At 41.6% G+C, this 26,177-nt stretch overlaps 2 protein-coding genes across 9 annotated transcripts in view; one reads left to right on the top strand and one right to left on the bottom strand.

Annotated features, from left to right (window-relative positions):
* LOC135110946 (lachesin-like) overlaps positions 1-26,177 on the top strand; it is a 155,719-nt gene that overhangs the window by 21,305 nt on the left and 108,237 nt on the right. The window lies entirely within an intron of this gene.
* On the bottom strand, positions 17,547-20,334 carry LOC135110945 (uncharacterized). Its single transcript, XM_064023657.1, has 2 exons — positions 19,489-20,334; positions 17,547-18,508 (listed from the first exon to the last, which is right to left on the bottom strand). Exons 1-2 carry the CDS (start codon positions 20,186-20,188, stop codon positions 18,042-18,044), a joined length of 1,167 nt encoding a protein of 388 aa, XP_063879727.1. The 5' UTR covers positions 20,189-20,334; the 3' UTR covers positions 17,547-18,041.

Here is a 26,177-nt window from a genome sequence, read left to right as displayed (position 1 = left end):
GGATGAGAGAAAAAAGAGTCTTGTGCAACGAGGCCGCGGGAGGAGGGGAGGCATGCAGTTAGCAAGATCAGAAGAGCAGTTAGCATGAAAATAGCGGTAGAAGACAGCTGAAGATGCAACATTGCGGCGATGAGAGAGAGGCTGAAGACAGTCAGTTAGAGAAGAGGATCTGATAAGACGGAAAGCTTTTGATTCCACCCTGTCTAGAAGAGCGGTATGAGTGGAACCATCCCAGACATGTGAAGCATACTCCATACATGGACGGATAAGGCCCTTGTACAGAGTTAGCAGCTGGTGGGGTGAAAAAACTGGCGGAGACGTCTCAGTGCACCTAACTTCATAGAAACTGTTTTAGCTAGAGATGGGATGTGAAGTTTCCAGTTCAGATTATGAGTAAAGGACAGACAGAGGATGTTCATTGTAGAAGAGGGGGACAGTTGAGTGTCACTGAAGAAGAGGGGAAAACTGTCTGGAAGGTTGTGTCAAGTTGATAGATGGAGGAATTGAATTTTTGAGGCATTGAACAATACCAAGTTTGCTCTGTCCCAATCAGAAATTTTATAAAGATCAGAAGTCAGGCGTGCTGTGGCTTTCCTGCGTGAAATGTTTACTTCCTGAAGGATTGGACGTCTATGAAAAGACGTGGAAAAGTGCAGAGTAATATCATCAGCGTAGGAGTGGATAGGACAAGAAGTTTGGTTTAGAAGGTCATTGATGAATAAGAAGAGAATTGTCTTTGGAGGGCAGGCAGTGAATTCCCCCTTGTGTTGTGAGACACAAGGGAAGCGTTCAGTGAAGTCACAGCTGGGTTCACAGCACCCCTGATCCAGTGCTTTAGACCTCACTGGAAGGTCTAATCGTGATGCATTTGCCAAGAGGTCACTAAGTGCGATTATTGTTGTTGTTGTTGTTTTTGTTGATGGATTATTGTTAAGTGATTACAACGGAATTGCGAGAGGTACCTGTTGTTTTCTTTTACTTTACATCTTTTTTTTTTATGTAAGAATGAGTCTGGGGAAAGAAAAACAAGATGAGAGAGAGAGAGAGAGAGAGAGAGAGAGAGAGAGAGAGAGAGAGAGAGAGAGAGAGAGAGAGAGAGAGAGAGAGAGAGAGAGAGAGAGAATAAAAGACTGCTAAGTATATTAACAAAAAAAGGGAAGACCATTCATAAAAGTTAGCCAGTTTAATTCCGGAGGTGCCTTGATGTTCTTCTTTAGAGACACCTAAATCGTGGGAAAGAGGAAATTCAGAAATTGGTAGAAAATTCCAGAGTTTACCGGTGAGAGGATGGAAAGACTGGAAATATTTAGGTAATTCTTTTATTATTTTCTTTCTAGACAACAACAACAACAACAACAACAACAACAACAACAACAGCAACAACGAGAAAATGGAGGAGGAGGAGGAGGAGGAGGAGGAGGAGGAGGAGGAGGATGAACACAACGGAGGACAAAGAAATTACAGTACACGGAGGAGGAGGAGAACGAGGAGGAGGAGGAGGAGGAGGAGGAATACAAAGGAATACAAAGGAAAGCCAAACAGCAACAGACCTTTTGGTCCTTGCAGGAGGAGGAGGAGGAGGAGGAGGAGGAGGAGGAGGGGGAGGGAGAGGAGGAGGAGGAAGAGGAGGAGGAGGAGGAGGAGGAGGAAGAGGAGGAGGAGGAAAAGAGGGTGAGGGTTTGTGGAGCGTCAAATGACACTGAAAGGCTGGAATTCCCCTCTGCAGAGAGAGAGAGAGAGAGAGAGAGAGAGAGAGAGAGATGCGATATATGTACGTGGAAAAACAACAACAGAGCAAGGGATAGAAAATCTTAAGGAAGAGTCTACCAGGTTCTTATTATGGTTCAGGTCCTTAGATTCTCATCGAGGCCTGAAGAGAAGCCACAATACAACACAAAATTACCAGGACTCAGCAGTGGATAGATACCGTCTTCTCTGGCTTTACGCGTATCCTCTCAGCTGGCTTCTGAGAATCATGCTACTTACCTACGTACTTGCTTATTATTTTCATTTTTGTGTGATGTGTGACAGGAGTTGCGAAGGATTGTTATTGTTGTTGTTGTTTCTTTCTCTCCTCCTTTTCCTCCTCCTTTTCTTCTCCTTTTTCTTCTCCTCCTTTGTAATCCTGTGTAATCCTCCTTTTCCTCCTCTTACTCCCTCTCCTCCTCCTCCTCCTCCTCCTCTTCCTTCTTCTCCTCCTTCTCTCTTCCTCCTCCTCCTCCTCCTCCTCTTCCTCTTCCTTCTTTTCCTCCTCTTCCTCCTTTTCCTCCTTTTCCTCCTCCTCCTCCTGCTGTTCCTCCATTTCTCCTCTCTTCTCTACAACAAATTATATAACATCTAAAACACATTTAGAAACCACAGCTGACTTCGTTTTATCAACCAACACTATATATTGATACATCTACTTACAATTACTAACCGTCCGTAACTAACGAAACATTGTGATTATGCCATGCCATGTCCTTATCATTGCTACCTCGCAGGAAGGGATGACAGTATGGGGAGTGCCAACACCTCACCGTGAACATGACATGACATTTGTGAAGTCTCCTCCAGTTGAATCAAATGTGTTGCAAGTTTAGACACAGCGGCATTTCGTCAAAGACGCAACTGACAGCAAAAATAAATGAACAACGGAGTAGTTGGTATCTTCTAGTGCCTATTTTTTTTTTTCATTCTAATCCCAATAAATTGTCTACGGATACTCAAATGAGGTAAAAAATAATAAATCGTATCATTTGCAGACGAGAGGATGAACATTACTTCTGACCTACAGTAAAACGGAGCGCCATAAATTGCAGTCTTGACGCGAGGGATTAAGATGCAGAATCACATGTTACGTTGCAATGATTTATGTGCAGCGGCATTTTCATCTGAGGACATCTGGCGTTTTAATTCAGAAAGGGAGCTTGTGCAGGGAAGGAGGGAGGGAGGGAGGGAAGGAAGGAGGGACGGAGGGGTGGAAGAGAAAGAAGAGAGGGACGGAGGGAGAGAAGAGGGACAGAGAAAAAAAGAGGAAAAAAATGAAAGGAGGAAAGGCTGGATGACCGGATGGATGAATGGAATTAAGAGAGGAAAGAGGAAGAAAAAGGAGTGGATGAAGAAGGGAAGGAAGTAAGGTAAAGATAGTGAAGGGGAAATTAGGAGAGGATAAATGGAGTAAAAGAGGGGATGGAATTAGGAAAAGAGGGAGGGAGGGAGAGAGGAAAGAAGGGAGAGTGGGAGGGCGTTAGGAAATGAAAGAGAGAGGGAGGAGGGATATTAGAAAAGGAGGGAGGAAGGGAGGAAGGGAGAAAATTAAGGAGGTAGGAGGGAATTATGGAAGGGATGGAGAGGAGAGGGAAAGGGGGGGAAAGGGGAGTCAGGGAAGGAGGAAGGGAGTCTTTTATTGCTCTCTCCGTTCCGTGTCGTGTTTGCCAAGTTTATGATGTTATATTTTCGGCACAACAGATAACTATAACTTTGCCATAACGAATACCTACGTTCTCTTTTTTTATCTGTTTGAGTGAAAGCTAGATAATTTTTCTCCTACACCAACAGGCTGCTCGGCCACTCTTTTCTTTCCCTTGTGTATGCAAGTCGGCCAAGGGCACAAAAAACCGAGAAAAGTTCGCTATTTTGCAGCTCCCGAAAAATATTAATGAAAAAAGTTAATTAGAATAGCGAATACAAAAAACGAAAGCTAATTTAGTTCTATAAATGGATTCAGTACTCCTCTCCTGAAATATACAAAGAAATACAAAGAATACCAAACGAAGTCCCAACAACAACACGACCTTGAGATCTTTACAAGGCTGTCTGGGTAACTATTCTACGCTAACTATTAGTGGGAGAGACAGGATAGTATAGAAGAAGGTTCCTCACCATCCACCATGCCCTTCACTCCAAGCTGGTCACTATGGGAAATGGTACCATGTTATATAGAAAAACCACATGAGAGTTAACGGGTAACGTCTACTTTTGTTTGTGGTGGAGGGTGTAAATGCAATGATAGTAGTATAATGTGGTGTGTATATCGTAGGTGAAGGCACCTGTGTGGTTGGCGAGGGAGGATGCGGCAGCTTTTACCTGGCGCTTTCTAGGAAGCGTTAATCCAGTTACTCCGCTAAGTGTGTGTACTTTCCCTTAAGGAATACCATACACGGGTTCTCCCTGCAACATTGATCCCAGGTACTTATAATCTCGTAGTTGATCAATAATAGGTCAGGGCCACCAAAAAATACAGCCCATCACCGATCGAAAGTATTAGTAGTAACTGTTAACTCACTTACCTCCTCAGTGCCCCCTGGTACGGCAAGTCCGGATGATGATCACTAACTGACAGGGCTCTTGGCTTTTCACACCCGTTTATAGATCGAGAATGACAGTAGTGGACCATTAATTCTGGGCTGTCTATGTTATGTAAGGAGAGTAAGACTAAGAAAATCAATAAATGAATAATTAATGAACAAAATCAGAGTCCCCTAAAGGAGAAAGTGAACATGTTCATTATTCAGACATGAACAGTGACAACCGCGGATTAGTTTCTAAGTATTTGCCTATTATCATATTTTGAAGTCATTGTTTCTTGTAACATTTGATTGGTTTATTATTAGGAAATGTTCTGGTCATGTATATGTGAATCACTTGAAATTTTTGGAAAGCAATATGATCTCGCCTCTTAGCCTACGCTTGGATGTGGGGAATAGATTTTTTTCTTCAAGGTGTTCCTCGTATGGTTTGTTGCGTAACCGTGGTATATATTTTTTTTTAAAATCTACTTTGAATTTATTTTAATTTCTCAATATTTTTTTTTGTAATAAACGTGACGAAAACTGAATGCTGTATTCTAGATGGGACGTACGAGTGAGTTATACACTGCTAAAAGTATTTTCTCGGATTTGAAAGTGAAAGATCTTCCCACTAATTTATTGGCAATTTTAACGGCTTTAGATCTCTCGACACTAAAACTCCTAGATCTTTTTCAGCATCCACACTTTTGATGGGGACATTACTCTTTTTATAACTTTCCTGCGGATTGCCATTTCCGATATGTAATACGTGGCATTTATCAAAACTGAAGTTCAAGAGTTTTTTTCGGGCCAATTAATGAGTGTCTATGTAATTTTGCAAAATTTGACATTGGGTTGGTGAGTCGCCCTTGCTTGCAAGTTTAGCATAGTCTGCGAATTTTGACAATTTACTGATCCCTTCGTATACGTTGTTCATATATATTATGAAAAGGACTGGTCCTAAGATTGATCCTTGAGGAACGTCACTAGTTACATTGATCTAATTTGAAGATTTACCGTTAATAACTATTCGTTGTTTAGGGCCTGTCGACCAACCATCTATACACGCGGCGAGGTCACCTGTTTTGCCGTGAGCTTTTACTTTGTGTAGGAGACGTTTATAAGGAAATTTATCAAAAGGCTTTTTGGAAATCAAAATAACTACAAATCGTAACCTGAATGCTAGCTTAAAGGAACGCAGCATCTGTGACCAGGCAAGTTAAAGTATCCAACAATAATTGTCTCATTTCTGGAGCAAATATCGGATATTTGCTCATAAAGTTCATTATGTATTACTTGTGTTTGTCCTGGAGGTCGATAAACAATGTCAATTAAGAATCTGTGCGATTTTAAGTTGAGTTCAATGAAGGAGACATTTACGTCAGCTATTCTAGCTGCAAATTTTTTGATAGGGTGGAGACTTGACTTGACCAAGAGGAGCACTCAGCCGCCTCCTCTGTAACTCTTCACTGCTGAACAAAGTGTTTCTTGGAAGTGCAAATTCAACTAGAAAATCTCTGCTCGACGTCTTAATCCAGAATTCTGTCATGCCGTTGACATCGTGTTCCTTCATACACATGATTTCTTCTAAATCTTGGAATTTATTTCTTAAACTGGGCTCATTAAATAACAAAACTTAAGATTCTTGCTAACAGATCGGACACTTTCCTTGTTACCTACTACTACGCTGTCGTTAGTAGTTCCTGTCGTTGGCTCGCGTTTTTTTTATTTTTTATTTTTTATTTGTAGAGATTCACCGCGTCGTGAAAGAGACGTCCTAATCTTGCTGACCATACTGAATCAAAATATAATCCATAATTTCTGAAAAGAATTCTCTAGTCGTAGAAGTTGTCACAGATTTATAAACTGTACCCCTTCCTCTCTCCAAATAATTATGACTCGAGAATTTGTGCTGTACACCTTGACGTAAAATATTTTGAGTGTTAATTTTAGGAAGGATAATAGAAATTATATCTCTTCACTTTAACTTATATTTCTTGATTACCTCACGGGTACTTTCCAGGAAGGGGATCTTATCTTGTTATGTGTACATCGTTTGTTCCCACGTAGATGAGATCTTTTTTGCGTCTTTGGTGACGTCGTCAAAGGCAGAGGAGGAGGAGGAGGAGAAGGAGACGAAGCAAGAGGAAGATGATAGGAGAAGAGGAAGATGGGGGGGGGGGGAAGGATAGTTCTCCTTGGTCTCTTTTTTCAAGTAGCAAATCTTGTCTTCAGTCCTACTTGTTTTGATTACTTCCATGCCGTATGTGGACTGTATTGAAAACTATCGCCAACTAACTGTGCCCTGGCCATCACTCTCTGAGCACATTGTCCCTTGCCGTGACTACAAGACGCAATAGTGATTTCAAATGCAGCCATAGTTTCAAATAGCGTTTTGCATTACGACATAGAACTATTAAATACAGCAATAGTTTCGGTCAGGGGGGGAAATGTCCACAGAAGAAAATGGTCCGGGAGGGAATCTGTCAGAGTACTGAATGTCAGGGAGAAAAAATGTCCGGTGGGGAAAATGACCGGGGCCCCGGGTCACAACACAAGTCAGCAGTGCACTGAGTAGTTGAAGTCATAGGAAGATGAAGAGCAGAAAGAGGTAGAAAGATTAAATAAACACATAGATGAAATAAATATAAACAAGTTAAAAAAAAGTGAGTTTATATTCATGATTACATTTGACTATAAAACAAGGAGGCAAATAAACAAATAGATGAACAAAAAAATAAATAAATAAACAAATAAATAAATAACACGTAATAACTTTTTTTCATTTTCAGCAACTTTAAACTTTTCAAACCTTCCACAAACACGTGACCTTAATTCCTCAAAAAATGTCGATCTATGAGGCAAGTTAGATACTTTGCCTCGGCCCGCACAAATATCACGCACAGCAAATTGAATGTTCGATAATGTCACCGCTTTCATTGACCGGCAAGAGCCAAAGCCAAGGGTGACGAGATTTCCAGCTCAGCAATTTCTTTAACAATAATCGTGATACGCGGCTCTGATTTCAAGGGCTGATGCAAGAACAAAATAGGATTAAACAGACAAGGTAATAAAGTATATCTTTTTGAATGACTGATGCAGCAACAGAGATAAGGTAAGACAATAAAGTATTTTCTATCTTATTCTGAATGAGTGATGCAACAACAAGGTGTATAAGAACATAAGAAAATAAGCTACAAGAAGACATCAGGCGTTACACGCGGCAGTCCATGCATGAACCTTGCTACCTATTTCCACTAATCATTATCATTTATCATTTATCTAATCTTCTCTTAAAGGTTCCTAATGACTCGGTGCTAACAACCTGATTACTGAGTATTCTACTCATCTATAACCCCATTTGAGAACCAGTTCCTTCCTATTTTGTAAAAATCTAAATTTTCTTCCGTTATATCTTACCTTGACCGAGTGATGCACCAGCAAAACATGAGGATGAATTTAATGAGCGGTAAATACATATTACTAAAGAAGCCAAGATTGTGTAATAATGGACTATAATGTTAGCAATTCACAAATTATATTATGTAACCTTTCACTAAAAGTAGCAGGGAAGAAAAAATTACCTTAGACGAAGACAAAATAATGATGAAAAGAATCAAAAGATCAAATAACAAAAACTTGAAGAAAGAAATAAATAAATTATACAAAAACAACAAGTAACAGTGAAAAACAAATATTAAAATAACTCACAGAAAAGAAGAAAAGACAATAAAGAAAGAAAAGAAGAACAAACAATAAAGAAAGAAAAGAACACCATCAGTCAACAAAACAAATAACAGCAGAACAAATATAGATTCACAAAAACGAAATGACAAATAAAATAAATTAAGCAGACTAAAATGCACACACACACACACACACACAAAAAAAAAAAAAAAATGCTCGACACGAAATGAATAAACAAAAAATTCTTTATTGTAAAGCCACTCAAGCTTCTAACTAAACCTTAACTACTCGAAAATGCCCCGGTCAGTAACCCGAGGAATCAATCACATTAATATTACCCATCAACGGATAGACAAATGTGGGCGACAATGTAAGCAGTAAAAGATATGTGGAAAGAATCGTTTGTTTTATTCCAATAAATCTCCTCTGTCTCAATACTCCTCTGTCAACTAACTTGCATTTTCTTAGTTTTTATTTCTGTTAATTTCTTCTCCTTTGTCTGTCTCTCTGTCTAAGTACTTGTGTGTTCTGGTCTCTGCCTGCTTGCCGTTCTATCTGTTTGTCTACTTTCCTATCTGTCTATCTGTCTGTCAGTCTCTATTTGTTCGTCCGTATTTAAGTTAATCATTTCCTTAGCGAGGAACTGGAGCCTTCCTTTTGACAATCAGCCATATGAATATTTTCGATTTTTTTTTTCCGAAATCTCTGGGGAATGGAAGGTTATGCTATTCTAAGTAGAAAATATTTTATGAGTACATATGTTTAATACTTTGGTCTAATAGTGAGAGAGGCTTGAAAAGTGACAGGAAGCACCTTGTTTCTCCTTTCGTCGCGGAGAGCGTCAATTGAGTGGCCCTCCCTGCTGTTGTCAGGCATTAATTTTTGTCCTTCAAAACTTGCTCGTCATTCTCCTGTTAACTCAAACTCTTATTTTAATTTAATTTTTGTCGAGTACAGCTAATCTGGAAGTAAATATATGGCCAGAAAAGCAAAATTGCCAACGTAGCACAGCAGGAGGATGACGTACAAGCTTTGAAACACAAAAATGAATACCTGACAACAACAGAGAGGGCCATTCAGCCGACGCTCGCCGCGACGGAAGGACAAACAAGGCGCTTCCTGTCACTCTTAAGCCTCTCTCACTATTAAACTAAAGCATTAAACACATATACCCATAGAGTACTTTCTGCTTAGAATAGCATAACTTTTCATTTCTCACGAGTTTCCGGAGAAATGGTCTGAACATTCGGCTTAATCGTACCATCTAAGACTCATATCTTCCGATCATTCAAGTTTCTCCACGAGTCTGTAAGAGTGGAAGTTTTTCCTCATCCGATCTGGTCCTGAGTATGTTTATAAATTTGTTCGCACAGGATGTTATTTATTAAGTCGTTAAAAATGTCAAAGATGTCAAAATTCGCGATCGAATGGAGTTTCAATAGTCAAGTAATCTACACCGGTCATTTCCACTGTTGAGCGCCTTCCCTCCATCTCAAGTGCTCTGGTCTGCCTAAAATCTATCGCTAATCATGGTTTGTAAGGAGGATGGCAGCAGATCGGAGTTCTGTTTGAAGGTAAACACAAAAAGTGGAACTGCGTGCAAAAGGTGATTAGATTTCTGCTAGCGAGGTATGTACCCTTTGCAGATCACCTTTGGCGCAAAGAAAAAAAAAAATTATTATTATTATTATTATTAATTATTATTATTATTATTATTATTATTATTAAAATCATCATTATTATTACTAGCAGTAGTAGTAGTAGTAGTAGTAGCAGTAGTAGTAGTGTCAATAGCAGCACCAATACACTTTGGTTTAATAGTGATGTCTATTAATCTATCAATATACCAGAAGGGCAATCCTACACGGACTGGCCAGACTTATTTAGTTATACATCTATCTAAGAAAAAAAATATTTTTCCCTCCTCCGATGTCAAAGTTGGGCCAGGGCGACTCTTGGCATCTTAAGTCAGCGGCAGCAGCGAGTGGTGATTCCCAGAGCGCTGGCCAACTTGATGCAACTCTGGGACTCGACTGATGAATGCATAATTTCATCTCTACAGAGGAAGGGGTAAAAACCAGTGCTACGAGTGACTGTTGAGAAGTTGTCTTGGGGCGACGCCTTGCATATATATATATATATATATATATATATATATATATATATATATATATATATATATATATATATATATATATATATATATATATATATATATATATATATATATATATATATATATATATATATATATATATATATATATATATATATATATGTGTGTGTGTGTGTCTGAACCGACCTTTCTCTCCCTCCCACCCTCCCTTCCTACTTAGGCTCAGGTGAAGGTGATAGTTAAGAGTCTTATATTTGTAATGTAGGTGGTACATGTATTATTGATGTGTATTGTCTAGTCCTACAATCTGTATTCTCGTTGCTGTTGTTATTATTATTATTACTATTGTTGGTGGTTTTGCTATTGTTGCTGTCGCTGGTGTTGTTGTTGTTGTTGTTGTTGTTTTTGCTGCTTTTGTCTTTTATTCGTCTTTCCTTTCTCCTCCTCCTCCTCCTCCTCCTCCTCCTCCTCCTCCTCCTCCTCCTCCTCCTCCTCCTCCTTTTTTCTTGTTCCTTTTGGTGGTACCTTTCTTGTTCTTGTTTGACTTTTGACTTTCGGGTGTTCTGGTCTTAACTTCCTCTGTTCTTCGTCATTAGCCTTCAAAAAAAGCATAGAATAATTTCATTTCCTTAATTTACTTTCCATACCATAAGGACACTGGCAGTATAAACTTCTACAGGAATGAGATAAGTGGAAAACCCAATCTCACAGCTGCCATAGATCCCTTTCTTCACCCAAACCACCACAGTGGCGGCAGCAGCTCGTAAACATCTCGAAGCGCCCCCCACAAAGCCTCCTGTACCCCAAGGGACCTTCACCACTGCTAGGCTTCAGTTCAGTAGTGCAGCAGTCGTCGTCGGGGTGTCGCCGCGGGTGTCGGGGTCTGTCCGGCAGCGCGGTGGTCGTCGGGAACACCGTCCGCCGAAAACGACCTTATCCAATCGTTTTATTGTCTCGTTTGCATTCCTTATCGAAAGTGAAACAGATGCGATATTGCAAACCAGCACGAATATTGCAACGAGGCAGGACTGCTGCGAGAGAGTCTCTGATTTATTTGCGCTCTAATTGCAGACCAGGCGGGGCAGGACGCGTCAGCCGGGGACGGGGCGCCAGGGAGGAGGAGGAGGAGGAGAAACAAAAGTCTGCACGCTGGTGAAATAGTGAGCATAACTGATATATCCTTCATAAACTGCAGAGAATAATCGCTTCATTATTTCTTTATTAACGACATGAACTTAACTTGCGCTGCGATCAATGTGGAAACCTTTGGCAGGAATCGCGGCGTTTAGAGTGTTACGCACAATAATGGAATGAACGACGATGATAACAGGCGACGCAAAAAAATACTGCCATATGTAGATGATCTTGGCGAAGAGAAAAGTAACAGTACCGTAATACTGCCATCTGTGAAGCAAGTATGTTATGTTAAAGAAAATGCTGAAACTGGATATATGGAATTTTTTTTTCTCGCAAAGGCTTAATAGTTATCTACAATTCCTGCTCCGCTAAAATCGATACCCGGAAGGTTGAACTTTCATCTTTTCTTTATGTGTTTATCCAGGGTTCTTCCTGTTGTAAAGTCACCAAACTTAATCATCTCACTGCTGATTAATGAATGCATGACAGTTCTTACCTCCTTTGAAGGAGCTTTATCATATTTCACTCAACAAAAAATTCGGAAATGTAGAGACAAGGACTTCAAATACTTTAATGTTCAGTGTGACACTTTAAAATTACACAAAGTATTTCCCACCAGACCAACTTATTAAGAGTGAGAAGACATGGTAGTGAAAAATTAATAGCTACCTTCCCAAACTAAGATGAACACGGGAAGACCGATACTTTACGTAGACGCACCTGTAGACTTTGTATAATGTTACAATGTTGCTGTCAGTTTCAGTGTTTCAGTATTCAAGTAAAGAAGATGTATGATTCATTCACTGTAAGCACGTGTGTGTAAATCTAGTTGGAATTCTGGACATTATAGAGTGATATGAGAAAGATGATAATGTTGAGAGAGAGAGAGAGAGAGAGAGAGAGAGAGAGAGAGAGAGAGAGAGAGAGAGAGAGAGAGAGAGAGAGAGAGAGAGAATGATAAACTGAAGATGACAAGTAGCAAGCAAGAACACACACACACACACACACACACACACACACACACACACACACACACACACACACACACACACACACGGACAGATGGATGGCTATTTTACTAACCACGAATTTGTAATAATTAAAAACACAAACACATACCTAAAAGCACCCAAACGATACTATTTAACATCTAAAACAATATGCAAACTTTAATACCCATGGACCAAACTAAGATGCGAATAACAAAACAATAACAACACACACACACACACACACACACACACACAATGATGAGGGGGACGGAGTTTATCCACTGGGCGCTGACTGCTGTGGTTTTATTCGAAAGCTACAGCTCTGACCCTTCTCTTCCTCTCTTCTTTTTTTTTTCCCCTACTTCCTCTCCTTCCCTTTGTTTCTCTTCCCTTCAATCTACTTTCCACTGTAGCTCTCTCTCTCTCTCTCTCTCTCTCTCTCTCTCTCTCTCTCTCTCTCTCTCTCTCTCTCTCTCTCTCTCTCTCTCTCTCTCTGCTCGCTCACAGCTGCGACAGGCTTATCGCTGCTGTCTTTATTCTGCTTTCAGAGCCTCGCAGGGACAGTAATTATTCCTGTGTGCGTGTGTGCGAGTGTTTGTGTGTGTGTGTGTGTGTGTGTGTGTGTGTGTGTGTGTGTGTGTGTGTCACAACTTACGTACGTGGAAGAGAAAACTTGCTCCATCTCTTGTAATCACTATTTTTTTTTCCTCTCTCTCTCTCTCTCTCTCTCTCTCTCTCTCTCTCTCTCTCTCTCTCTCTCTCTCTCTCTCTCTCTCTCTCTCTCCCGGGAATGACTGTGCAACATCATCCTTTCAGCATCACACGATTGGTTACTCATGTTCAGTTTCGGCTTCACTTTCAGTTTCAGCATCGCAATGTTCGAGGACTGATCGGCCGCCGCTCTTTGCAGCGCATTCTCTCTCCCTGGTTAATTACCCTGCGACATATTTGGCCCCGAAATATAATTCATCATCCTCTTCATTCTCTTGCACATCTAGTTCAGATTCCCCTCTCTCTCTCTCTCTCTCTCTCTCTCTCTCTCTCTCTCTCTCTCTCTCTCTCTCTCTCTCTCTCTCTCTCTCTCTCTCTCTCTCTCTCTCTCTCTCTCCTTCCCCGCACACCTGGCCTCTCACGTCCCTCAGCCGCAGGTAATTAGCTTGGTGTTGGCTCAGACATGACGTCACCCTCGCATGGTAAACAACACCTCCCCTCCCTGGCCGCGTGTTCCCTCCGCTCGCCTCCCTTGTCCCTGAGCTACACTTTTTCATCAGTACTTTATTGGTAAGCGGCCTTGGTATTTGAAATGTTTTTTGACTTTCATTACGACTAATTCAAAGGCCACAGGGGATAAGTCGAGTTTTCATAGTCTTCTTTTTCGACAGAATATGGAGAATTCTTGTTAAAGTATTACTAAAGTTATGAGGGGATCTTTGAAAATTCCCAATAATTTCCACTGGTTTCTGTTAATTGTAATATGGATAATGCGGTGAAATGTCTCAGGATATTGTCCTTCAGGTGCTGCTTTCCCGGGGTGCTCTAGGGCAGCTCGTCTTGTTTTGTGTCTTCCTTCTTTTACAATTATATATATATATATATATATATATATATATATATATATATATATATATATATATATATATATATATATATATATATATATATATATATATATATATATATATATCAAAAGTATCTGATGTCATTAAAACTGCTGCTTGTCGTGCATACCACAACTAAAGTAGCGTCGAGGTCAAAGGTTTAGTAACATGCCACGCCTGCTCTCAACGTTTTGCCTTTTCCTTCAATCTTGAGTCCTCTGATCTCTTTAGAATCCATCAGATATCAAGTTACGAAGACTGTCAGCAGATAAGAGGACTTCAGCCTGAGGGAAAACGCTCCCCACTTGACAGGAGCTTACTAAATCTTGACATCGTACCTGCACAAGAAACGTTCTTATCTTGTACCATCGATCAGTGGAACAGACTGCCGGAAGAGGTAATCAACAGTAATAACATTCAGTCTTTTCAAAACAACTATGACCGTTATGGCGTTCAGTCCATGAGGAGAGGCGCCCTTTATGAGCACCGACACCCTTGCCTCTGATATTTATCAATCACCAGGCAAGCAATCAATCACTAAAGTAAACAAAGGAAGTAAGTGCGGTATGTTACCTGACTATTGCTACTACTACTATTACTACCATGACTAGTACGTGTTGCTATAAATAACTCCGATAACTCTTGCTGGAAACAACCCTGCTGGTCAATCATGCCTAGCGCCTCCTGTCACCACACGGAAGCTCGCGCGCCAGGTGACAGGCAAGCGACGTGACGAAACCAGCGCCTAACAGATCGCCAAAAATATGTGGGAGGCGACAGAGCCGATAATGGAAGGATTACTGAGGGGGTCCGATGCGCAGGAGCAGGACGGCGGCGGCGGGGAAGGGCGGGACGGGGCGGAATGGGAAACGCAGGTTGGACCACTATGTACCCTCCTTTGTATCCTCCCTTGTACCCTCCCTTCCCAGCGGGTGATAAGGTGTGACGTCGATATCTGCTACGTCAGCGCCCCCTCCCGGAGACCTGAATTAGGTTCCTGAAGAGATTCCAGTTTCCAGTCCAGTTCGTTTTTGCATTACCTGAAGTGCACAGTTGGAAAAATGAGTGTCAGCGGCATGACAGGTACTGGATGAGCTCAGCGTGTGACGAGCGCGTGCACTCAGAGTACGCTAAGCTGCAGGAATTAATGGTTATCGTAAAACCTTCTTCATTTTTTTTTTTTTTTATTACTACTATTACTACATATTACTATCATCTTCTTACTTCCTGCTAACACTCAGGTGATTTTTCATTCGTTATTTTACATTGCTATATCACGTTCTATTATTGACTTTTCTGTTAGTGGCAAAAAAAGCGGCTTTTTGTTTCTTATTTTGTACCATCAAAATAAATATATTGCACTGTTAGTAATATGCAGAGAATAAAAAAAAAAAAGAAAATAGTATCATTGTCCAGAACTCGAGCTCAGGTCTCAGCAAAACCAGACACACGCTATAGCCGACCAGCCATCACGCCACACCGAAAGCTGGTTCTTATTACTACAACCATATTCTTTTATGTAAGAGCGGCTCTGGCCTAGCGCAACAAAAAGAACGAGAAAAAAAGATGCCCACCGATATGCCAGTCCGTTGAAAAAGGTTTAAAAGGATAATCCAAAATTGGAGGATATCTTGAAACCATAACTACATTCACCAACTGACAGCAGAATGAACGAATGCTAAGGAAAATTAGATTACAGTTCTAGGAAAAAGGGCTACTCAGCCTGCAGCCTTGTGGCCATTCAACACCTCATTATACCAAAAGCCAGATACCCGAGTGATGTTTCTTCTCCCCGCAGTGGGCAGAGGATCCTAAACAGTGATGCATGGTAAGGAGGTTCTGGTGAATGCTAATTCTACATCGCCAAGGTTATGGGAAAGTAACTGTGGACTGTAATTGTAATAGATGAGAAGCAGTGGACAGTGGTGAGTACAGAATGTTAGAATAGGCCTTTGTTTGTCATGTAGTGTCATCATAAATGTTGACGATGCTAAGTTCTCAGATAAAGGTGGTTTCGGATTGCTGGAAAAAATAACGATAATAAGGACCTTACTTGTATACTGCCAGAAAATACTTAAAAAAAAATCTAGACCCACATTCTTACGTAAAACTAGCGTCTTTCTGCCTGCCTGTCTTTCCTCAGCAAAACAAAGAGATTCTCTGATAAAGAGAGGTTGACATCCTCGAAAGCTGTAAGATAACGATTATGCTAGCGAAGAGTGAGCAGACTCTAGTCACCGTTCCTACATAAAGGACCTTCTGTCTATCTGTCTTTCGTTTTCCACAAATGTCAAAATCTCTATCCTTTATCTTTCAGCCATCCATTACCTAACGTTTCTGAGCACTCCTGAAGGGACAAACCGTCTTCTGAGCGCCTATCTTTCCTTTTCTGCAAATCGCGCTCTATCTATCCGCAACCCTTCCATTACCTTTCGTTTTGAGGACGTCCCTGAGGGGTCAGTCTTTCCCTGGACGACAGAAAGCACCAGGAAAGAGAGAGAGAGAGAGAGAGAGAGGGACCTCCAGATGCGCCTCCTCCCGCGTCCATACCGTGAACGTCGGCAATATTGACCCTCGCTGATCCCCGATACTCCCCCCGCGGCCTCCGTCACCTCGACACTCTCCTCAGCTGCCTCTCATTGTGCCCCTCAGCCCGCCAGGAATTTCGATGCGAGCTCCACACATTTCGGGAGGCGGCGTATTGATATCTCCTTAAGGGTTCGAGACTCAAACTCCCCCGCGCTACTCACACCACTTTTGAGAGCCATTACATTATCAGAAACCAATAAGTTTTATGTGGCCAGATCTGAGGAGGAGGGTCGTTCCCGCGTGAGCCTTCTTGCGGGTGATGTATCTCGACTGGTGTAATTATTGATGATATCTGCCACCCCTCGGAGACTCTTCCTTTCCACTCTCCCCCCAACCCCCCCGCCCTCTCTCTCTCTCTCTCTCTCTCTCTCTCTCTCTCTCTCTCTCTCTCTCTCTCTCTCTCTCTCTCTCTCTCAACCTTTCACTCCTTCCATGTCAGCTGCCCTTCTGTTTTTCTCTCTCCTCCCGCTCCCACTTTCTCTCTCTATTATTTTTCTTGTCGATTCTTTCTCTCTTTCTGCTCTCCGGCTTCCTGTTTTTTTTCTCTTTTTTTTCTTTCTTGGTGTTGTTTTTACTCTCCCTTGTTCCTCATGATTATATGTAATTATATATAATAAAGTGGAGAAAGAAATCCTTCCTCTCTCTCTCACAAGTTCCTATGAACACAGATGTTCTCTCTCTCTCTCTCTCTCTCTCTCTCTCTCTCTCTCTCTCTCTCTCTCTCTCTCTCTCTCTCTCTCTCTCTCTCTCATTCAGGTCCTGGGCTGGGCGGCCGCAGGTGCATGCCTCCCCTGCCTCGTAATGAGTGTCCCTTCCCTACACTCACCTTGATGACTGTGGCGCCTCTCCCTTCCCTCCTGTCCCCCTTGCCTCCTCTCACCCTCTTCTTAGCCGTATACTTTCCTTCTCAACTCTCTCCTCGCTTCTCTGTGCACGTGCACACACACACAAACACACACACACACACACACACACACACACACACACACACACACACACACACACACACACATTCTTTCCAAACAGCCTACAGTCAATCTATCTGCTTATCATAACTCATCCCGTGTCACACCTACCACCACCACCACCACCACCACCACCATCGCCAGTACAACTACTATCTCATCGCGTTCAAGGAAAGGTGAATGAAGTAAGAAGCTTCGGTATTTATTACACTGACATCGCAAAGTCAACAATAATTCTGAAAATAGTGCCTTAATGCTATGCAAGTAATTTCCTGATTTTTGAGCGTGCTATCTTGGAACTTTGGTTTTCATCACACCTCTGTGCGGCGCCACAGCAGGGAGTGCACGCTGCTCCGGCGCCCCAGCAGGGAGTGTACACTGGTCCGGCGCCCCAGCAAGGAGTGCACACTGATCCGGCGCCCCAGCAAGGAGTGCACACTGGTCCACCGCCCCAACAGGGAGTGCGCACTGGTCACTGGGCTGCACCAGTCAACCAAGGCCACTCTTGGACAAACCATCGAACAAAGATCAGTTCTGGTAAAATAAACCTAGCTAAGCAAATCACAAGACAACATTGACAAATACTTGAAGAACTGGTCTCCCTAAATGCTGCTCCTTCACAAAACACAGTTATTGGTTTTCTTACAGTCTTCTGGCTATATTTTCCAGCCTGCAGTGCAGGTTGTCTACAGCACCGTGCCGTGGATGTGTGACACACTGACTCCTTGAGCCTCCAGGCGACCGTGAGGGATGGCAGCACCACCGTGCAAAAGCACATTTTCGTAAAAAGGTGAGCGAGGTTGCACGTCAAGTTCGGGCATTATATCACTGTACAAGGGTTCCTCCGAGTCATGTGCGGGCCGTGACATTATCACTCGACGTTCTGTGAGGTTAGGCAGAATTTCGTAATAGACGGCTTCCTCGTCTTGATCTGGGGTGTATCCCTGGCCGGTAGTGAACTGCAAGTGGTGGTTGGGGACTTCAGGCTGGGATTGTGCAGGCTGCGACACCATCACTCGGCGTGCTGTGCCGTTAGGCATGATATCGTAATAGAAACCTTCATTGTCTTGGTCTACGGTGAGTCCCTGGCCTGTGGTGAACTGCAGGTGGCAGCGGGGGACGGTAGGCTGAGACTGAAACCTCGCCTTAATTCCTGCAAACAGTTACGCTGACTGAATACAATGAAAAATAAGAACCGAACAAAAATTACTGTAAAAAAAAAAAAAAATTGCATGTAAAGAAGGCTGTGGTGGTGAATGCAAAGAACATCCACAAGTTTGTTGTGAATGAAAGTGGATTATGGAGACAGCACGAGACAAGCCCTCATCATGTGTACTACACACACACACACACACACACACACACACACACACACACACACACACACACACACACACACACACACACACACAAGATGCTAATTCTTGGAGTAGTATTATATTGCATGCATGAAAAATATGATAAAAGGTCATTACTGTATTGATTAGACCAAAAATGGAATACCTGGAATGAGCAGCAGCTGTGTGGCCCCGTGTAAAGGAACACGTGAAAAAATTGTCAAGGTTGCGAAGAATGACAACTAAGATAGGGCCCAGAGAGGCAAGAACTCTCTTTAAATGAAAAAAAAAAAAAAAAAGCTGAGAGAAACACACTTAGCAACACTGGAGCAAAGGAGAGAAGGGAGACCTGATAGCAATTTACAATTTGTGAAATATGATTGAAGAAATAAATAGCGGGAGACGGTCGTTACAGGATGGAAGAGAATTTGCATGCACATGAGGACAAATAAAGAAATAAACTAATAAATAAGATAATAAGGAAAATAAGACAAATCGGTTTCCCATCAAAATACAGAATAAATACAGAATAAAAATACAGGAATAAAGTAAAAGAGAGGGCGGTATCGGCAAAGTGTAAACATCAACTGAGAGAAAGACTGGATGAATGAAGAAATGGAGACGGGACCACACCGGTGCAGCTCTGCCCTTACAAATTATAACTAGGTAAATAAACACACACACACACACACACACACACACACACACACACACACACACACACACACACACACACACACACACACACACACACACACACACACACACACACACACACACACACACAAATACTCACGTGATACCATGGAATTCCATTTCCGACAGACTATTACCACCACCATTACCACGAAAACCACCACTCCTGCTGTTGACGCTATGATTATCATTCTTTCCTGTGTCCCTGAGGAAAAGGTGGTCGTGGTGGTGGTGGCAGAGGATGAAGACTTCTTGCTGGTGGCCAGTTGTTCGTTCTCGGATGTACTAGGAAGAATGACGTCACAGCCCTTGGGTAGGAATCCTTTTATCCACCTGGAAGAGCCGTGAGCCTCCACACTGAGGGTATGAACGCCTTGCAGGACGCTGATAGTGTATCCCTTACGGCTTTTACCACAACTAGCGTACAATACATGCCTCTTCCTTCTTTTCCGTATCCCTGTATCAAATTGCAGCCACTTGCCATTGCGCGGCAAACACTCCTCGGCAGGGAACAAGACAGTTTGGTGATGGTTAGTGCTGTCATTTGACTGCACATTAAGACGGACGCCCTCAAAGTCACTCTCAGGCTTCACAAACAGAGAAGAATTTGAAAATGCTTCACTCCATGTAAACTGCTTGCTACTTATGATTTGCTTTTGTAGTTTCTTCACTACTATGAGAACAGCATTGCAGTCCAGGGCCAGATTGGGACTTTGTGCGCCTCCAGGACTCAGTGATACCAGCAACAGCAGCAGCAGCAGCAGCAGCAGCAGCTGTGGTGGTGGCAAGACTCTTCCCATGACTGTGTGCGTGTGTGTGTATATGTAAGCAGGGAGGGCAGAGAAAATCAGAAAACCACATCCTGAAAGTAATGCCGTGACGTCTTGGTCTAGTGGTGACTAAAGCAGCGGAAGCATGAATGTGTATACTCATTCTTATCTATTTGATTGTGGTTGTTTTCAGTGAGAGAAGGTACCACAGAATGTACTGGGGCAGAGAGGGGAAAGCAGAGCGCGGATATGACTTTAAATTCTATTTCTCCCTCTTTTTTTTGCACTTGACCCAGCTATCTTCAGTGTCCCCGTCCTCTAGGTACAATGAACATACTTAGACTCTCCTCCAAAATCTCAACTTGAAACTTCACATCTCACATTTTGCTAGAACATCATCCTCGTCCTCCTCTTCTGTCTTTGGAACATTACAAACCAGCCATCCAATCCTCCACCGATCACTTTGCGGTTCATTTCTTACTTCTGGGAGGAAAGTAATAAATTCCATCAAGTAACTCGACCGCGCAGTGTTCCGAACGGGTATTTTCTGTTGTCAATGAAGGTCCTTGAATGTTTGGATATTCCTAGTTATGAACTGCATATCAAGACCGAAGATAAAAGAATGATAGCAAAAAACAGCGAGATAATTCGAGGAAGAGGGTAAAATAGATGGAAATTATATGAAAGAGGAAAAGAAGTTGCTTTTCCTTTTCTTTTTTTTTTTGTGATGAATTTTGATGTACATTTCTAATAGTTACAACAATATGTACTGGCAATTCCGTGTCCTTTATAAGTACAAGTATACGTTTCATGTTTTTTTTTTATCTTAACACGTACGTCACTAGGAAACATTTACGCTTCTTCAGCTCTCTCTCTCTCTCTCTCTCTCTCTCTCTCTCTCTCTCTCTCTCTCTCTCTCTCTCTCTCTCTCTCTCTCGTCACACACACACACACACACACACACACACACACATCACGGCGGGCGCCACCATCAATCTCCTGGCCGTCCACTCACTGCTCGCAGGTCAGTCTCGTTTTGTATAATATGTAGAGATGGACGAGCGTCAAAGCTAAATAAAATAACAGTATTCTCTCGCCATTGCTTCCCGGCTCTTTTCAACCAATGAGCAAGGCGTCACCACACACACACACACACACACACACACACATACACACACACACTAAACATTTATTAATATTGTCTCCCTTTTAAACATTCAGCTAAACCCGTCAACTAAACAATTTTTCTTTATTTCCCATATTTTTTTTTCACTACTTGTACAATACTGACCTGCTTTTTTTTATTAATCTTTTTTTTTTTTTTGACGCAGGCACGCAGACAGAGACATGGTAATTCGTAGCGCTGTCTCACCTGCAGGATTGATGACAGGTGTGCAAACGTGATAATACACAAAGCTTTATTAAGACAGGTGAGCGTTAATTGGGCGTCAGTGATTTCATTTATGTGTTGTATTTCTGTAATGTTGATAAGTATGAAATAGAAAAATAACAGTGCCTAACATTTATTTCATTCATTTTTTTACGTGCTAAAGAGCCCCGTTAAATTCACCAAAAGGCAGAAAAAGAAATAGAAAAAAAAAAAAAAGACCGCAGATAAAGCTCCTCTCTAAAAAGTAAATGAGTAAATAAATAAATAAATACACAAGAATAATCAAATTACCTGGCCTGTTTACTTTCTCAGGTGTCTAGGCTCTCATCTTCTGTGACCTCAACTTCCTCAACTGCTGAGTCACTCCTCATTTCTTCAGTACAGACCACAGTGAGACAATTTTTTCCTACGCTCACTTTCTAAACATTATATGCGAACTAGAAATGGGAAAGTCTACTCTTTTAATCCTCTTTTACTTTCCTTTTTTTTTCAGGCGTTTGTAAAGTTTCTGTGCAGTGATTATGGTGGTGTCAATTATTGCATATAGCGATGAGGGAGTTAAGTTTCATTAGGTAACATTAGGGAAGGTCAGGTTAAGTAAGGTCTGTTTATGATAGAAAAAGGTTAAGTGTATGACGTGTGCAATCGATGTCTCTGATGTTATCTAAAGAATAATATATATTTAGTAGTATTCATAATTACTGTTATGACTGTTACTGTCAGACTAAAACTAAAACAAAATGAAACGAGGATGAAGAGAAAGAGAAGGAAGGAAAACGAACATAAGCACATGGGAAGAGCAAACAAGTCTTTTAAAATATATACTTTTAGTTATTTATTTATTTTTTATTTTTTTATTTATTTATTTTTTTTTTTTTTTTTCATGGACCGGCTGGAATTCATTGATCTGACTTTAGAGGGGAAAAAAAAAGGACAAGGATGAGAAGGGCAATAACAGTGACCATGTGAGGAAAAAAGAAGAAAGAGAGGTTTAAAAAGGAAATTCATTCCAAACAATTGTGAAAAAAAGAAGAGGATGATGAAGAATAGAAAACAAAAGCTAAACTAAGAAGAAAGGGTGTGAAAACAAGACGATGAGAAGCAAAAAAGTAAAATAAATAGACGGATGCGAAAAATATGGGAAAAAAATAAGTAGAAAAGACTTTAAAGAGGAGAAGAAAGAAGAAGAGAAGTAAGACAAATAACAAAGCAACACAAACTTTCACAAAGAAATCACGAAGAATATGAGACACATCACCACTTATGAAACACGTCGTAGTAAACTAAAGTATCTTAACTATGGGAAAGAAAATGAAATAAAGAGAGAGAAGAGTACAATGAAACGAATTAGGATAAAAAGTTACGAAGAGCAGGAAATATTACCACACATGAAACATTACGTAATAAACTACTATAGCTATGACACAGAGTAGATGACAAAGAGAGAGAGAGGAAAAAGGAGAAGGAAATTAAGTAGAAATAAGGAAAAAATACAGGAAAACGGACGACATTACTAATTGCAAGATGTGATGAAATAAACATCATCATCATCATCCAGTGTACGTGAACCAAGACGCACAGAAGCGAAAACGAAAGGAGAGAACCTAACAGAATGAAGCGGAGGAGAAAGAGTCAAAAGCCAGAGTTTTCAAGCAGAGTGAAGCTTAGTCCCGTTCATCACTATAGCCTAAAATGATTACGGGAACTCTGCTTTTTTTTTTTTTTCAACGTGTAACTTCGTGGATGGGGATCGGCAGGTGGAGGGAGGTAGGGAGGGAGGGAGACGCGAAGGGAAGGGAAGGGTGAGGAAGGGTGAGGCAGGGAGGCAGGGAGGACAGTAACAGGGTCGTGCAGTGTTTGTGTCAGCTGTAGTTTGTTAGGACTGTTGTTTATGAAGTATTTTATTATTTAATCTGCAGCCCCGCCGAGCTGAGGGTGACTGATGGTTGCGAGAGAGAGAGAGAGAGAGAGAGAGAGAGAGAGAGAGAGAGAGAGAGAGAGAGAGAGAGAGAGAGAGAGAGAGAGAGAGAGGCAGAGAGAAAGGCAGACAGACGGGCAGACAGACAGGCAGACAGACAGAGACAAAAAAAAACAGTCATATACATAGACACAGACAGACAGACAGAGATAGAAACAAGGACACACAACACACACATAGGCAGACAGACAGACATCCAGACAGAGACAGAGAGAGACAAAGAGAGACTGACAAGCAAAGAGAAAGAAAGAGTGAAAAAAAAAAGAATAAAGAAGAACGTATATGCAGAAAGACGAACACACACACACACACACACACACACACACACACACACACACACACACACACACACAACACACACACACAACACAACACAAACATCCAGGTACACAGATAGATAGATAGATAGACAGACAGATAGACAGACAGAAAGAGAGAAAGACAGAGAAACATGACTTAATGGACGCGAAAAAAAAAAGAGAAGAAAGAGTAGGGAGAAAACAGAAAAAGAGGTAAAAGGTGAGAGAGAGAGAGAGAGAGAGAGAGAGAGAGAGAGAGAGAGAGAGAGAGAGGAGAGAGAGAGAGAGAGAGAGAGAGAGAGAGAGAGAGAGAGGTAGGGGGAGAAATAAAAGAAGGAAGAGGGGACATGAGGAAGAGAGGGGGAGGCTGGAAGGGTAAGAATAGAAACGATTAGAAGGGAATGGAGTGTAAAAATGAAATACCAACATGCCAATACATTTAGAGAGAGAGAGAGAGAGAGAGAGAGAGAGAGAGAGAGAGAGAGAGAGAGAGAGAGAGAGAGAGAGAGAGAGAGAGAGAGAGAGAGAGAGAGACAAAGGCAATCCGGCAAATGCAGACAGTTAGATATACAGACAGATAGACACAGAGAAACAAACAAACAAGCAGGCAGACAAGCAGATAGACAAACAGGCAGGCAGACAGATAGAGAGAGGTAAATAGGCCAGCTTATAGCCAGACAGGCAGGCAGGCAGACAGACTGACAGACAGACATACACTGTCAATCATAACCAAAACTTTCATGAACTGTAATGTCACGAAAAGTTCTTGAGTTTCACATATTAAACTGGTGACGCACTGTCCTCCTCCTTGCTGCCTCATATCATGGAGCTTACTCTCACCACAACACTGCTAGTATTCAATGTGGTTCGTCTGATCTGGAGAGTCTTGCTACAATAAGACTAACACTATAAAGCCGCCACCTTTTTATCTGGAGACTTACACTAACATGATAGTAAATCCTTTCAATTAGTAGCACCAGAAGCAATGTGTGAAGTCTTTAGTCTACAGGAAGCTTACCGATGAAAAGAATAGATTTTGCAATTTCTTCCCATTTCAAAGATTGGGTGTGGCTGGAGAACAAGTAAAGATGTCTCAGAGTCTTTGGTAATCGGGTAAAGGTGTACCAAGTGGCAGTGAAAAGAATTTTTTTTTCTTTTGGCTAGGAAATTTTCACCACTATACGACTAATGCATCTTCAAGGACATCACTTAGAGAGAAGAAAAAGTGAAGTAGTGAAAATGTTTTAGTGCTTGCTGTTTTATTCTTACTAGGGTTAGTTGAGTAAAATATATCATTAGCTGTTAAAGAGATAAATTGTAGAGTCAAGGGTCTATCTCGTTACGCTAATATGGGAATAAAACGCGGTAAAAGGGAATTCTTTCGTGGTTGAAGAAAAATACTGAACCGCAAAAATTCCATTGTGAAGAACTTCTAATAGAGTATTTTGAAAGCAGAATAGTTACATAAATACACATACGACCATTTAAGAAGAAATTCCATGAAATTATTCTGTACCGACGGTATCTGCTGCACTACACACTACCAATAAACTGCGCACGGAAGAACAGAACAGAACAGAACAGAACAGAACAGAACAAAGTTAATACACATGAAGGCCAAGGTGACACGAATACCTGACCTCGGAAATTACTCCATGTCCAGGTATGTCCTCGCAGGGTCTCGATGAAGGGAATTGAGTAAACTGATGCAGGACTGACGCAGAGCTCACGCACGGATAGCGGGACTGATAATACTTACATAGTAATACATATGCCGGGCAAAGAGCAACAGATCTGGTCCTTGCATGGCTGTCTGAAGTCTCACCCAGCCTTCAGAAATATAGTGTCCAACCATTTCTTATTTTCTTTGACTTTTTTGGGAACAGGATAAAGTTTTGTTTTTTTCTCTCCTTTCTGAGCCATTGACCAGACCCTTTGACACGTAAGAAAGGATAAAGGGATAGGACAGTAATAAAGAAGGCTTCTCCCCACCCCCACCTTCCGCTACTAACTGACAGGCACGAAAACTCATCATTAAAAACACCCGCTCAAATCAACTCCTGAGATACGACTACATGCAATCTAACGTCTTGCTTTCTCTTCCCCCTTTATTTCTAACTGAAGGAGACGCTGAAGGGGTAGTGTGGGGTATGGAAGGACTCTCGTATCCGTGGGAGAAGTGGAAGAAATGAAGTATGAGAGGAAGGTGGTGGTGGTGGTGGTGGTGGTGGTCTCGATTAACAGAACGCGGTGCGGATTTCGTTGGCGGCGATCCGGATTAGACAGAATTCCATATTGAAGGGGGCAGAGAGAGAGAGAGAGAGAGAGAGAGAGAGAGAGAGAGAGAGAGAG

This window comes from Scylla paramamosain, chromosome 21, assembly GCF_035594125.1.
Source record: "Scylla paramamosain isolate STU-SP2022 chromosome 21, ASM3559412v1, whole genome shotgun sequence".
Taxonomy (NCBI): domain Eukaryota; kingdom Metazoa; phylum Arthropoda; class Malacostraca; order Decapoda; family Portunidae; genus Scylla; species Scylla paramamosain.
The sequence above is the reverse complement of the archived record's forward strand: the minus strand, read 5'-3'. Positions and strand labels throughout refer to the sequence as shown.